This window comes from Ranitomeya variabilis, chromosome 3 (assembly GCF_051348905.1).
Source record: "Ranitomeya variabilis isolate aRanVar5 chromosome 3, aRanVar5.hap1, whole genome shotgun sequence".
NCBI classification, from domain to species: domain Eukaryota; kingdom Metazoa; phylum Chordata; class Amphibia; order Anura; family Dendrobatidae; genus Ranitomeya; species Ranitomeya variabilis.
The window spans coordinates 526,529,130-526,546,189 of NC_135234.1; the positions used below are offsets into that span (position 1 = coordinate 526,529,130).

Consider the following 17,060-nt stretch of genomic DNA (forward strand, 5'->3'; position numbering starts at 1 on the left):
AACACATATCATCAATGGATTTGATTCCACTTAATCCTCAATGCTGGAACTAATAGCAGACAATCCCCAAACAGGTACCTTCTACATGTTGCCTAAAATACATAAAATACATAAAGAAGGTAATCCTGGGAGGCCTATCATCTCTGTTATTGGGACGTTAACTGAGAATATCTCAGGCTGGGTGGAGAACATTCCGAAATCCTTAGCTATATCCAGGACACCACGGATTTTCTTTGCAAATTGTCAGCGCTGGACCCACTTCCAGAGGACACGATACTAGCCACCATGGATGTAGAGTCTCTCTATTCCAACATTCCTCATGAAGCTCTGAGGTATATTCGGATCTATTGAGACAGTAAAGACAGGGAACTACAGCTGCGATCACTGAGGAATACATTTCTACAACAAGGATACCATCCACTGTAAGAGATGAACCTCCTGATAACAAACTGAGAGAGGATAACAACAGGGTACCTCTTGTGGTCACATACAACCCCCACATGAGCATCCTAAGGAAAATTGGTGCTGATCTCCAACCCATATTCCACAGAGACCACAAATTTAAAGACATATTCCCAGAACTACCACTTCTCTCCTATAAATAGCCCCCTAACTTAAGGAATTGCCTTGTCAGAAGTGTCCTCTCATCACTATCAGCGACTGGCACATTCCCTTTTAACAATTAAAAATGCAAAACGTGTACCCACATATTACCAACAGACATAGTCCACATACCAAACACAAATCAGGGCTATAAGGTCACGGGTTCCTTTTCATGTACATCCTCCCACGTGATACAATGTACAAGGTGCCCTGGAAGTAACTATATTGGGGAAACCACGCAAAAAATACAAACAAGGATGAATCTACACAGACACACAATCAGGAATTAAATGGACACGCCTGTGGGAAAACATTTGTCTGGACCTGGACACAGTATGACAGATTTAAAAGTCTTAATACTAAAAGGTCATTTTAAGGATGACAGGGAAAGAAAAATTTGGGAATTCAAACTAATGAAGATGTTCAATTCTTTGACACTAGGACTCAATTTAACACCTGGATTTATGAATCACTACATGGATACAATTCACACCTCCACCAGACGGACTCCAGATAACTAAGAACATTATTCCCACTGCCTCTCCATTAATAAGAAAATGCCTAATTTGATTTCCTTGGCTTATATATAGGAGGCATCACACTTCCCACCCCCCTGAACAAATGTCCTACTGTAGTATTTTTTAAATGCGGTGCTTTTTTTCTTATTAATCTATTTGTAATCTTGCCTGAAGAAGGAGCCACTGTGCTCCGAAAGTTTGCAAACATATTATTTTCTGGTTAGCCAAAAAAGGTATCACTCCTAGAATACTTTTGTCATCATTGGGCAGAAAAGTATTCACATCGATTTTTCTGGCTAACACGGTACCACAATACAATTTGTTATTGTAGATCATGTAAGCTATATTATATATATATAAGATATATTATTAAAAAAAAATTGTGATGTCATTTCCTTGTAACAAAACAGCAACTGTTAATAAAATCTGTGTGAAATGCAATATCTGTTTATTTTTTTAAAAATTGTGTGGGCTCCTGCGTAATTTTAATAACCAGCAGAGGGAAATCCGATGTCTGAGGGCTGATGTTAATATTCTGGGAAGGAGCCAATAGCCATAAAGGTTCCCAGGCTATTAAAATCAGCTCACAGCTGTTTGCTTAGCCTTTACTGGCTAGTTTACAGGGGAACCCCCCCAAAAAATGATATGGGGTCCCCCTATAAAATCGAACCAGCAAAGGCTAGGCAGACAGCTGCGGGCAGAAATTAATAGCCTGGGAAGGTGACATGGATATTGACACCCCCCAGACTAAAATCATCAGCTCTCAACTGCCCCAGGAATGGCGCATCTTATAAATGCGCCAATTCTGGCATTTAGCCTCGCTCTTCCCACTTGCCCTGTAGCTGGGGCAAGTGGGGTTCATATTTGTGTGGTTGATGTCACCTTTGTATTGTCAGGTGACATCAAGCCCATGGCTTATTAATGGAGAGGCATCTAAAAGACATCTATCCATTACTAGCAAAGAAAATGTTCAGCACAGCCTGGGGTGGAGGTGCCTGAAAGTAGGTTCCCAAACCTTAAATAGTAGTATAGTGTATACTTAGCACACTCCAGTGAATATGATGCAAAAGGGGGTATTTAATGTAATGCATACAGTAGTCACAAACGTTTCGGTCTCTAGGGACCTTCATCAGTGTACTACTGGTAGAAGGGATGGGGTATATAGTTTAACCCATGAACAGCATATTGCATCGGTAAATAGCTCTGACTTGCGGTGGATACCGCATCTCTTCCTTACCTTTTAGCCTCCCATAGCTTGATTGGCCAGTGCTTGGCCCTCCAAATACCAATATTCTCTATATACGCAATTTACTGATGCAATATGCTGTTCATGGGTTAAACTATATAACCTATCCCTTCTACCAATAGTACACTGATGAAGGTCCCTAGAGACCGAAACGTTTGTGACTACTGTATGTATTACATTAAATACCCCCTTTTGCATCATATTCACTGGAGTGTGCTAAGTATACACTATACTATCAATCCATTACTAATCCTACAGTTATATGGCAAATAAAGACAGAATAAAGTCTTTTATTTGAAATAATCACACAGACTCCTTTATTGAATCTTAATTTACCATACTTACTGAACGCCTAATCCCTGACACCCTCGTCTCCTACAACAAAAATAAAATAATAAAGCAACATATAATACTATCCTGTTCGACGTAGTCCATTTAATACCGAGTGTCCCACGGCGATCTCACGTGTAGAACAGTCACATCATCAGATGTGACCACTCTACCCGGCCGCCGGCGATACACTGACAGGAGGTAATTGCTCCCACAATGTATCACTGTGCTGCCATGAGACTTCGGAGTTCATCAGCTCCAGTGCTCTCACTTACAGCACTACCGCTGTGTAAGAACTTTCCCATGCAGCGGTGCCATAAGTGAGAGCACAAGAGCTGATCTGCTGATGAACTCCAGCGAACTCTCACTGTGGTTCAGTGATACACTGTGGGAGTGATCACCTCCTGTCAGTGTATCACTGGCGGCTGGATGAGATCGACATGGGACACTTGGTATTAAATGGACTTCGGCGGACAGGAAGCATATGCTGGTTTATTATTTTTGATTGTTTGCAGGAGACACAGGCATAAGGGATTAGGTGTTCCTGGAGTATGAATTGTGTATGTGAATATGTAAATTATTAAACTATTTTGATTGAACACAGGCACCGGATGATGAGACTATTCCCCCATCATCTGCTCTTACTGTCTCTGTCAAATGTGACAAAAGATGTAGCCGGATGGGAGTAGTAGTCCCATCAGATGACGCCTGGGTACACACGTCGCATGGGTTCACACACACATACAGACACAGACACACATGCACGTATTCTCCGCTCACACACAGAGGCACACACAAATATTCTCCGCAGCAAAGCTGCAGCAAATTCGCAAACCTTTTTGCACCTGCGTTTTTGCTGCGGATTTTATTGACTCAATGGAAGTCAATGGGTGCAGAAATGCTGCAGATTCGCAAAAAGAATTGACATGCTGCGGAAATAAACGCTACAAATAAGGATGGAAATTTCCGGATCATGTTACAACACTTCAAGAATATCATTGATTAACATTGCTTTAGTAAACTTTAATTGTATTGAAACAATAGCACATAGCCTAATAAGTGACAAATCCCTGAAACAAGTGTCTCAACCACTACCACATGCTGCCGTCAGATTACATAGCAAAAACCTGCTCACAGATTCTTGCTAATGGATAATATTTAATATATGACAATAAAAGTTTTAGATGCTTTTCTGTGAATTCATGGAACTGTTTAAACTTTTTTTATTGACTATGTTTGAAAACTGTTACAACAGTTTATGCTTGTTTAGGGAATATATTACGGATAAAGAAAACATTCAGAAAATGAGAGAAAGACAACATAGAAAGCAATATAACCATCTGAAATGGGAACATTAGAAGAAATGGGTTAAACAAGAACATAATAGGATATGCAGAAAACCCTAGCTATGGTCCAATATTATGAACAAAAGAAAAAAGAAGAAAACAGCTTGTAGCTTTTTTGTGACAATGCTGTTATTATTTATGTCTTCTGATAAATCTATTAATAATCTTACTGTATAAAGTCCATCTTGAATACTTAGAGGTTTTTTTCTGTAATTATACTTTATGGTTTACAATAAAGATGTATGTAACAAAACTGCAGTATGTACATTTTCCTAACATTTTACTATATAGTATTTCATAACATGGCTTTAAGTTGCTATAAATATATTTCGAAGCACGCACGATATATTCCTAGCATATTTGGAAATCACAAGAAAAGCACCCATGACTTGCTGTCATGGCAGTGTGGATAAGAATCAGCTTGCCAGTCGGCTTAGCGTTCCCTTATGACTGGTACAGCTTGAGCTGAGAGTATTTCTCCTGGCTATGTTCCTTGCTGCAAGGTTCACTTCAGGACATCACACTGTTTATGCAGGTAATGTCTAGCTGATGTATAACGTGCTATCAAAGCTGCTTGCTATGATGAAAATCCCCCTACCCAAATCAGAATTTTGTCATCAAATTTCCCAGTAATTGTTCTTCTAGAATTAAAACAAGAAAAATACTTAGATTTTCCTTCATAGTCAGTTAATAATAATCAAAAATATAGATCAGATGCTTCCCTCTGCCTAGCACAAAAACAGTCTAGCTAATTTATTAAAAATGAGATATTGCTGAGCGCTACAAAAATCTGCAAAAATGAAAAACTGCAAAACTTGTACCATACCCTTACATGTTTCTTGCAAAATGTAATACGCCCTAAATTAGTTTTAGAAATGGAGCGAAAATAGTAAATTGGTGAAATGCCTTTCAGATACAATTGAAAATGGCAATATGTGATCATGGATGGGATGGGAAGGATTTATTCAGGCAACAATTTTTTAAATGCAGATACATTAGACTAGAAAACTGAAAGAATTGCACCTATAAATCCCTTCTATTACAGCTAGATACCACGAGTGACTCTGCAAAGAAAGTACCACCATTTTCCATCCATTTTTCATGGGTGTTCAGATGACGATAACATTTTAACTTAGAATGTCAAATGCAATGTCCTCTCCTGTTCTTTCATGTTAGCACGAGAACATGTCACTTTTTGCGATGACAGCCTACAATATAACATTTACAATGTATCTGTACTTCTTTACAATATTTGGTACTGAAGAAGATGAAGAAGGCAAATATTCTCAGTTAAAATATCCTACAATTTTGTATTAATAATTTCCATGCAGACGTATGTCACACCATTGTATAGACTGTACAAATTCTTATGTAGTAATAACCTGTAGTCATATATCACATATAACAATATTGCAGCCCTGTCTGCCTGTGAGATGGAAGCTGAAGCTGAGAGGAACCTGCAGATGTGTCAGGTATAATCCCACACAGCTCTGCAGTGAGGTCAGGAGAGCAGAGAGCGGCCATCGCACTTCACATTGGTAACTTCCCATCATGTAAAATAAGCTCTGGAGGCAGAGTAATCTTACAGCACCATCCTCCCCAGAGCCTGGAAGATCTCATTTATATAAAGTGATAAAAGAGGATTTCTCAACAACGAGACATCAGATATGAGACACACAAGTAGGACTTTTTTCAGCATTCTACAACCTGTATGCCCATATTAATAGTTTAGATAGGTCAAATGTAGTGACAGATTCCCTTTAAGTTCATTGAAGCAATATAAAAGGCTGCAAAAGTGTAAATATCAATTAAAGAATAACTGAGATTCGCTGCTATAAATCTTTTACTTTTACATACGGTGTTAATTTCAACTAATTCCATTTGTCAGACATAAAAATAGAACGTAAAATAAAGACATATATCTAATAATTAGTCTTAAATTAAAACCATATTTTATAAATAATAAATATAGCATTTTGCTTCTATACACAGCTCTTACCTGTTTTGATCACTTTGATTTTGGAGGTAGAAATTGGCGTTGTTCACTAAATAACTAAACAGACGACAGTACAGTGATTTTGCAAGGAGATCCCGGTAGAACTCTGCTGTATCCATAGAATGTCTACGAGTTATCATATCTCCTGGATAATAAAGAAGAAAATATATTATTAGTTTGTTATTTTTTTGGATTTACAGGCTTCACATTGTCATGGTTGGAGAGCTAAACCTGTACAGTGTTAAAGATGAGATAATTATATGTGTTGCTAATCAAAGTGTGTGTGGCTAATCATACGATCTGGCATCAATCCTTTTAAATTTAGTTAAATCCAGTAATGACATCTTACCTTTAAAGTATTGCACATCTGTTGTTAAGGCAGTAGACAGCTCATCTGGCAATATCTGCAGCATTCCAGCCACTGGAACACAATTACAGCAGTTCTATACTTAGCTCAAATTAAAATAGAACAGTTAACACCTTCCCCACAATTCTGAATTATGCTAAGCAAGTCAGATGCATTTTTTAAATTTACAAACAATTTGTAATGCCTTTTATTGATATAGATTGATTGTTACATAAATGACCAAGTTAATAAATCTGCTTTGTTTGACAATAGCTTTTTACTGATTTCGCAGTATATGTACAATTAATTATTTCTTATTTTTAACGTGTTTTATTAAATATTGGATGTATTACTCTGGCTATGTTGCTACAAACTGATTTTCACATAGGGGAATTTCATGATAACATTAAATACATGTGGTTCCTCTGAGTTTTAATGGGTAGCCAAATATGGTTAGGGGTAAATAAATTAAAGCTTGAAATACATTATATGGCTAAAATGTGGTCTCTGTAAAAAAAAAAAAAAAATAGTTCATTTTAATATTTAGGGTCTATTAGTTTTAATTGGTTGGTGTTGCATCTCAACCCAGCAACCCAGATTTTCTCCAGCGAAAACTGCCTCTGACACCAGAGGCAGTTGTGTCCATCCTGTAGGAGGTGCCTGCTATAAAGAAGATGCTATGGTCAATATTTCTGGGTAGTGGAAACTGTGTGCAGGTAAGCATACTGATGGGGATGGGACCTGTGGTAGCACTCACTCAGGCAGAATGTGTGTGCTATTTAGCTTTCTGCTGTGGCCAATGGGTCCATTCCATGTACTATTCACTCTACTTAAACTCTCATCATACTGCTGAAAGTTGCCAGTTAATTCTACAATTTCTCATGGTTCACTGATGCTCTTATTCTGAATTTTGATGCTTTTGACCTTGACAATGTTTGTTTGGTAATTCTTCCTGACCCCAAATATTAGCTTAACTGGTAAGGTGGAATCACCAAGTCTCTGGTTTGGGAGGGTACCTGGACCCCAGGTATTGGTGTAGCTTTCTCGAGGACATGTGGAACCCTGTGGACTTGGATAAAAAGCAATCTTAAGAGCAGTAGGCCATGTGAAGTGGAATCCAGCATGGAAGAATGCAAGTTCATGCACAACAAGCACGGATGGTGGTGTACACCAAACATAGGTCTCTGGAGTTTCAATCTTGTTCCGTAAATAGGCCTAGGGAGATGATGTAATTGAGCCACACCAGACTACTTGCAAAACCTGATGTGTGGCCCAACAGACAGCAGAGGACCCAGGTTAAAGAAGCAGAGCCTGGGATAATCAAGGGCAGGTGTGTAACACTGACTAGCCTGACTTCACTTTGGCTGATCATCTGGTATCCGACCCTGGCTGCTACTATGACTAGTTTGTCTCTTGATTCTAGTCCTTGTTCTGTCCATCCAAGTTTTGACCAGGCTAGTTAGATTACTCTTGCCTCAGGCTTGCTTTTAGCTATCAGCCACTCCATGGATGCATCCCACCCTTATTGAGCGGTACCACATGAGCGCTCAGCACAGGAAGAGCAACTGGAAGCCGGCACCAACGAGATGTTGTGAGGGCATGCTGAAGAGTGAGTAGGATGTCTTCTGGCGGCTGCAGCTGTCACTGTGCGCACTAAAAGAGAAATGAATATTCATTTCTCTTTAGCAGCAGCACAAGCTTTAGCCACAGCCACCGGCTCCTGCCTCTGTGACCTGCTGCTTCACTGCCCCCCCTCTATCGGCTTTCTGGGACAATGACTCGAGTATAAGCTGAGGGGGTGTTTTCAGCACAACAAATATGCTGAATAACTTCGCCTATACAAGAGAATATATGGTATATGGCTTCTGACAGGTTCCTGTTCCTTCAGTGACCTGCCCCCTAGTTTACATAATGAATATTATACACATTTTTAAAAAATCCTCATTATCTTGCTAGAGAAAAAAATTCCTCCTCCAAGATGGCACTGCCAGCGTCTGCACAGTAGCAGCTATCACCATCTTGGAGGAGGAAATTTTTTTTTCTCTAGCAACATGGCACCTGTGCAATAGCAGCTATTGGATCACCCATGCCATTTTCAACCAGATTTTCTTTTTAGGAATATGAAACAAAATTATATACACATTATATATGCGATCAGGCCGCAGTGCCGGCAGAAGGTTTTTTTTTCCAAGCCATATATATAAAATCATTATGTAAACTAGGGGGCAGGTCACTGAGGGATCATTGACCTGTCAGTAGCCATACACATGAATACCTAATCAGAGCACCACATGAAGACTACCCACAGGCCAATTGGGAGCAGGACCATATCATTAACTCAAAACTTAAAATAAAGATTAAACAACAACAACCACAAGACAGATTTCATCAACCTAGGTATAATTGTAATCAGTACAACGGCGCCGACCTGACTCTGTCTGTAGGTTACTGTACACAATCCTGCTGACAGGTTCCCTTTATCCAAGCTGTTTGTTACCTCTCATAGCCATCTGTTTATATATGTTGAAGTCACTTTACATTACTAAAGCGGTCTTAGAGATAAAGACCTTAAAAGGGTTGAATACATTCATATGAAAAATAAGTGTCCTTTCATGGCAGTTGGAGACTTTTTAGTACTTTTGATTTGTGGAAATTTCACTGTGAATTTAATTTTCCAACCAAATTTGGTAAAACTGTCAAATTTGAATTTCAGAAGAATTGCACATCATTAACTTGCATGAAGTTGTCACATATTGCAGGTCACATTGAATTTGATTCATTACCTTGTTCTACAAGCTGGAGATCAGACACAAAGGCTGTTTCAGCATCAGTCAGGGCTGTAAACCGGATATCCCCAATGTGCAGAATGGCTGAGAGAATCATGAAAATATTCTCAACTTCCTAAATATTATAAATAAAAACAAACAATACATAAATTAGTAGGATTTAAAGTAATATGTAAAACAGGATATCATCTTGTGGTACCACACATTTATCAAAATTTATGGACTCACTGCAATGTGGATCACACTTATTTCAGCAGTTGCCCCCCATCTAGAATGCCCCACTAGAGTATTCTTTAAGCATGTTTCAGAAATTAGTCTGCTTCTATACTTCCGTGCTGCTTTATATCCCTTTACATATTTGACAAAATATTAATTACTGATGAATTCTCTACTGATGTGTTCCTCAAGAATTCTGCAACTTCAAAGCAAGCTGTGTATTCACTCAGGTTAGCAAATAAATTATACACAACTTCTTATATTTAATATTAAAAGAATATGTTGCCTCTGCCAATCCATTTGTCAGATGAAGCATATTATTTTCACAACATATAACTTTCATTTTTTATTTGGATGTCTATACTCGCATGTGTGCCCATATTAAAGTAACACAAAAGAGAAAACATTTTGTACAATTTTGCAAGAGATTTCCAGGATATTTTTTTTTCATGCAAACAATTCAGCAACGCCCAATTTGTACATGTTCCACTCCATGTGGGTAAAATACTTAGAGCACCAATATATTGCACAGATAAGATCAGGTCACATGCAATACCACACATTCCACAGTTTATAGCCAAGATCACACTACCGTATTTTCAGACTGAGTGCAGTCTGTAAAAAACGAACAACAGACATGTAGCACTTAAACAGATATTATTCAATGGGGCAGATGAGCGATTTTTTTCACAGACAGAATCTGTCGGATGTGTGTCAGATGAAACTCTCCCTTTCAAGTCTCTGGTTGTGCCAAAAAAAATCAAATTCCACACAGAGTCACAGTATAACATCAGATTTTATGGATATATTGCATTTCTGTAAGATAGGAAACTGTATTTGGTCTTGTATATTTTTAATTACTGCAGCAAATGCAAATTGTAAATGTATAACGTAGACTAGCATTGGCAATTTTGAACTGACTTCTGTTTTAAATTCGAACACTCAGATTGAGGAAAAAATCGGACATGTGTACAGCCCCATAGAATATCATAGGAACAAGTACTTTCCATGAGAACCACAGATAGAACTCATGCGAGAAAATGGATTGTGTGCACAATTCCTTAGGCTAAGTTCACATTAGCGTTCGGGGGCTTTGCGGAGGGATGCATAGTCCTCCACTAAGCCCCGCCTACTTATGCATACTTTTGCATGCGTCCTGCATACCTATCTTTAACATTGGGTACGCAGGACATGCGGATGTATGTGGATGCGTTGTTTTGACATGCCCGCCGACCGCACGGGAATGCAACAAGTTGCGTTTTGTGCGGACAGCAGGAGCATCAAAATGACGCATCCGCATATATCAGCATACATCCGCATGTCCTGCATACTCAATGTTAAAGATAGGTATGCAGGACGCATGCAGAAGTATGTGGGGCTTAGCGGAGGTCGTAGGCAGCCCTCCGCAAAGCCCCTGAGTGCTAATGTGAACCCGGCTTTAGTTTTACTAAAAGCTGCAAGGAGTAAATTTTCATGTAACATAAAAATTCCTGTCCCTTAATAAACAAAACTGTTGAAAAAAAGCTGAAAATATCCATTAATACTTAAAGGGGTTATCCAGGACTAATTTTGTTAATTTCCTATTGGGCTAAGAACTGACATGCAGGTAGTTGCTAACTACATGCCTGTTCTTACTGGCGTCAGCTCAGAGCAATCACAGAGCGATAGCTCCTGCCTGCGATTCTGCTGCAGCTTCACATCCATGGGCTGCCCTGTTGACAGCGCATGATTGACAACCAGCTCTGGGCACTTATGCAGGGGGAGCCAGTTTTCAATCAGCATGACATAGACAGTCAAACCCCATCAACAGAAAAGTGGAAGAGAAGCAGGTAGTTTGCAACTACCTATCTGTAAGTACTTAGGTCCATAAGCATTAAAAAATACCCCAGGGCAATTTTCCATTTTAGCTTTTTCCTTCCCTTCTTCCAAAAGCTTATTTTTCCTTTAATATGGCTATACAAGGGCTTGTTTTTCACAGGACGAGATGTACTTTTGAATTACACCATTCATTTTGCCATATAGTGTACTGGAAATGGGTGACGTGAAACTGCAAAAAGAGTACAATTCCACAATTGTTTTTTGGGTTTTTTATTTAACATGTTCACTGCATGGTAAAACTGGCCTGGTAATATGAGTCTTCAGGTTGTATGAGTACACAGACATTAAGCATTTATAGTTTATATTTTAAGTGGTGAAACAAAATTCTGAAATTTGTATGACATTTTTTTTTTACGTTTGTTGCCACATTCGGATACCCGTAACCTTCTAATTTTTCATGATCTGAAAGTCATAATTCTGGCGATTTGATTTTTTTTCTCATTACACCATTTACTGATCTGATTAATTTTCTTTATATTTTGATAAAGTGGACATTTCTGAATGCAGAGATATCAAATATGTGTATTTTTCATTGGTTAATTTTTAATGGAGCAAAAGAGGGGTGAGTTGAACTTTTGTGTTTTTTAAACTTTTTTTCTCTTTCTACTCTACTTAATAGTCCCCTTAAGAAACATGAAGCTGCAATCTTCTTAATCATGATCTCCTATGAGAGCCAGCCACGAACCAGCAATCACAGAAGTATTGTGATGACAGGAATGGGGGTCTTCTGCTCCGCGATCAGGTGACAAGTGCACCAATGGTTGGGACTTGTTACGTGCTTCAAGGTGGCATGATTTAAATGCTGCTGTCAGTAATTGACAGCGGCATTTGACTTGTTACCAGCCGCTGGTGGATCACGGATATATCTGCAGCTGTTAGAGGCACTTGATGTCTGCTTAAATCAGCCATCAAGTGTGGGGAAAGATGCAGGCTTGGTGGAGGACCCCACATCAAAAGCAGGGACAAAGCTGATGATGTAAATATACATCATTGGTCATGAGGGGCTTAAACCCATGACAGAACATAGGTTAAGAAAGAACACTTATGAGAGATAACATGAAAACATGATGGGTGAATAATAAGAAATTTATTATAGAAAATAATTCCATTCCAAACTATATTTTAAAGTTCTTGAAACTCAATATGAAAATGATGTAGTAATAACTTATGGGTTTCCCTGGATTAAGTACAAATTGAATATTTCTCTGTGTAATTTTCATAATTCTACTGTTACCGTCATTTTGCTTTTTATTCAGAGTAGTCTTCTACTGTAATTAGTAAGGAAATTTTAAATTATTAAAGCCAATTCACTCAATTCTCAGTTCAGAACGACTTACAAGACTGTTAAATCCCAGAGCATTCAGTGCTTGTTTGAGGTTAGCTAATTTCTCTCTGTTTTGTGTGCTTAATAAGTCTGCTGGCATTGTCTGGTTGAGATACCTGCAGGGGAAAAACATGAATTAAAAATAACTTTGGCATATACAGAAGATATTGTGATTATTTATAACACACAACAACAAATTCAGATGTGCCACGGTACGTGCTGGTCTCAGATTTATGCATGTCTTTCATATGTCTTTCACATTTTGAGTTGAAACTAGATGAAAAGTTTTATCAAGCATTTTATTTATTTAGGGCTCTTTCACACGTCCTGATATTTCCGGTACCGGAAAAAACGGTACCGGAGATATCCGTGTCCGTATGTCCGTGTGCTCAAGTGGCACATCAGTGTGGCACACGGGCAACATCCGTGTGCCGCCCGTGTGCCGCCTGAGGACCACACGGACCGTGCAGGAGAGACAGCGCTACAGTAAGCGCTGTCCCCCCTGCATGTGGTGCTGAAGGCAGAATTCATCTCTTCTCCCCCAGCGTTCGTTGGAGAGAAGAGATGAAAGATCGTTATATTCCCTGACTGTAATGAGCGGTCAACAAAAAAAACAAAAAAAACCCGATCTTTCATCTCTTCTCTCCAACGAACGCTGGGGGAGAAGAGATGAATTCTGCCTTCAGCACCACATGCGGGGGGGACAGCGCTTACTGTAGCGCTGTCTCTCCTGTGGGCGGTATGTGCACACGGAGGAGAGTGCACACTGTTCTCCGTGTGCACATGTGCTGTCCGAATTGTGGTCCGTGCGGCCGGTAAAAAACGGACATGTCTACGTGTTTTCAGCACGGACATACGGTCCGTGTGAAAACACGCACATGTGCATAGACCCATTCATTTAAATGGGTCTACGTGTGTCAGTGTCTCCGGTATGTGAGAAAACTGTCACTACACGTACCGGAGACACTGACGTGTGAAAGAGGCCTTAGACATACACAAAGTATGAAGAAACAGACAACAAGCATGAAACTCCCTACATATAAAGTTTCCAATAAGCACGCTTTAAAAAAAGGTTTCAACATAGCAAAGCCTAGTAATACACAGTATTATAGCATTCTCACAATAAATTGTAGCATATCACTTAACAATTATTGTATAAAATGGATGTTGTCACTGCTATACCTGTGGCACAGTTTTTACTTCATTGTTGTAAATTTAAACCCTTACAGCGTAGACATAGTTTTAATCTTTATTTCATAAATCAATAGCACACATGAAAATAAGCAGCTTAGTAATATACAGTTGAAATTTGAAGTTTACATACACATCTGCATGTTTTTCTCAATATCTGGCATGAAATCAGCATAAATATTTCCCGTTTTAGGTCAATTAGGATTACCATAACTATTAATATTTGCCAAATGCCAGAATAATGAGAGCGAGCGAGAATGTTTTAAGGCATTTTTATTACTTAAAACAGTTAAGTCAAAAGTTTACATACACTAAGAAACAATTCTGGACTGCCTATATGATGATGTCATGTGTTTGGAAGCTTCACCTTATGATTTCGGCTGTGTGATAACACTTCTGAGTCATATGCACAGGATGCATGATTTTCCTCTGAAATCGGATTAGACTCGACTAGGGTTGAGCGACTTTTATTTTTATAGGATCGGGTCGGGTTTCACGAAACCCGACTTTCTCAAAAGTCGGGTCGAGTGAAATCGGCCGATCCTATAAAAAAGTCGGGGTCGGCCGAAACGCGAAACCCAATGCAGTGCAATGGGATACTATGGTTCCCAGGGTCTGAAGGAGAGGAAACTCTCCTTCAGGCCCTGGGATCCATATTTAAGTGTAAAATAAAGAATTAAAATAAAAAATATTGATATACTCACCCTCTGACGAGCCCTGGTAGTAATCGGCATCTTCCGTTCCTAAGAATGAGCGCGTTCAGGGCCTTAGATGACGTCACGGCTTTGTGATTGGTCGCGGCGGCCCACGTGACCGCTCAGCGACCAATCACAAGCCGTGACGTAATTCTCTCAGGTCCTAAATTCCTCATTCTAGGAATTTAGGCCATGAGAATTACGTCACGGCTTGTGATTGGTCGCTGAGCGGTCACGTGGGCCGCCGCAACCAATCACAAAGCAGTGACGTCATATAAGGCCCTGAACACGCTCATTCTTAAGAAGGAAGGCTGCCGGAAAGAAGCAGGGCACGTACGAGGGTGAGTATATACCTAATAGGAATATACTCACCCTCGGCTTCTTTCCGGCAGCCTTTCTTCTTAAGAATGAGCGCATTCAGGGCCTTAGATGACGTCACGGCTTTGTGATTGGTCGCGGCGGCCCACGTGACCGCTCAGCGACCAATCACAAGCCGTGACGTAATTCTCATGGCCTAAATTCCTAGAATGAGGAATTTAGGACCTGAGAGAATTACGTCACGGCTTGTGATTGGTCGCTGAGCGGTCACGTGGGCCGCCGCGACCAATCACGAAGCCGTAACATCTTCTAAGGCACTGAACGCACTCATTCTTAGGAACGGAAGATGCCGATTACTACCAGGGCTCGTCGGAGAGGTGAGTATATCAATATTTTTTATTTTAATTCTTTATTTTACACTTAAATGTGGATTCCGATACCGATTTCCGATATCGCAAACATATCGGAACTCGGTATCGGAATTCCGATACTAGATTCAGAAGATCGCCGACCTCATGGCCGACCCCACACAGGGGTCGGGTCGGGTTTCATGAAACCCAACTTTGCCAAAAGTCGGCGACTTCTGAAAATGGTCGACCCGTTTCGCTCAACCCTAGACTCGACCATTCAAATTTTTGGGTGTGAGAAAAGAATTAGATGCCATTACGGAGCCACAGCATAGCATTCAATTTTTATGAATAAATTGCAATTCTGTAATGTAGGAAACGGTAAATGGTCCTGTAAATGATTAGTAGCTGTGCAGTAAAAAGAGAATTGCATATGGCCTGCACACAAATGACAAGTAGGAAAAAATCATCCAACTCTTCCAGATGAAGCTCTGAAAGATTTTCTATACTGTCATCAGAACCTACCCTAACTATGACATACAGTTTGGTCGGTGTCCAGATGGAGTAAAATCCTGTGTCTTGGCTAATGATACTCATGACCTATCCTTAGCACTTTCAGCTCCTCAACTATCACATGTCCTCAGCTCTAGCGATTGCCAACTAAAATCGTAAACAAAGATGAGCAAATCTTGGAGGAGGTCACTACAGAGCCATGATGGCTCCCACCAGAGCTGATATCAGCTGATTAGAGGGGGTGCCATGTGTCAAATCCCCCCTAATCTGATCTTAATTACCAACTTAGTAGTTAGATCATCATTATCACAAGGCAGGACAACCCCTTCAAGTAAAGTTCTAATAAGCAAATCAAAAAAGTAAAAGTAAAATTGTGATCAAGTGAATGGTTTAGAAACTAATCAGAAAAAAATTATAACAAAACTACCCATATTTACGAATAATGGTGCAAAGTACAGAGTTTCTTTAGTAATAAATGTGCAAAATATTTTAAACTCTCAGCCAGAAAAATTCTGATTTGCTCTATAATTTTAATTATCTTGTAACTTCCCAAATTTGGCAAATGAGGAGAAAAGACACAAAAATGGTCTCATTAAGTGCCCATTCTATTGTGACTTTTGGTAAGGAACTTTTTTACACCAAAAAATTGATAAGAAAGCATTGATAAATGAGGCCCATTGTGTTTTCTTTTTATCCACAGTATCTAAATGTACAATAGGGAAAACTGATTAAATATTATGATACGTTATTCTACTTATTAAATATCCTTCTGTCCTGCAGAGCTTAAAAAAATAAATCCTTGGCATCACATTCTGATCGTGACGTAAACACTGGCACTTTATATTTGCTTTTAGTAGCCCCTCTAGGTTAACTGACAGTAGTACTAATTATTAACTATTTTCCACTAAATTTGTGACCATCTGCTTCAGTAATTTACTGTCAACATTTGTTCTTTTGCCACATTAAGCACAAGAAGGAACAAAGCTTTTTACTAATGCAACTGTTTCCAGACTTTACAGGGTGTAAAATTATCCATACAATTTTATTGGAAAATATAGTCAGATCATTTATTCTCATTTCTTTGTGATTTACAGTGTATACAATAAGAGTAGGAAACAGGTAGTGCTTCAAAAAACCTTCTCTTGTGATTACCGGTATCGATCATCTTTTATCAATCTTTATATGTATTCATATCTAAAACTATTTTACTTTTCATACAGTAACATGGAAGCTTATAATGTAAGAAATGGTAGACAACTTTGTATTTGATGGAAATTAAACTTATTCTGTGTTGATCATTTTGTTTCCGGCCTCAGTGTTTTTGCTGCCTGGAAGTTTTCTATGGCAGATTACATTTCGGGCAGTGTGACTGGCAGTTTTCTGCTGAAATTCCAATTGCTCTTAAAC

At 39.2% G+C, this 17,060-nt stretch overlaps 1 protein-coding gene across 3 annotated transcripts in view; it reads right to left on the bottom strand.

Moving 5' to 3' along the window:
- Positions 1 to 17,060, bottom strand: part of MYO16 (myosin XVI) — a 685,244-nt gene that overhangs the window by 279,346 nt on the left and 388,838 nt on the right. For all 3 annotated transcript variants that reach the window (XM_077297020.1, XM_077297019.1, XM_077297018.1), the window contains exons 17-20: positions 12,603 to 12,705; positions 9,169 to 9,286; positions 6,389 to 6,460; positions 6,043 to 6,184 (exon numbers count right to left, since the gene is read on the bottom strand). In XM_077297020.1, the coding sequence (XP_077153135.1) occupies positions 6,043 to 6,184; positions 6,389 to 6,460; positions 9,169 to 9,286; positions 12,603 to 12,705 (435 nt within the window). The remainder of the gene's footprint in view (positions 1 to 6,042; positions 6,185 to 6,388; positions 6,461 to 9,168; positions 9,287 to 12,602; positions 12,706 to 17,060) is intronic.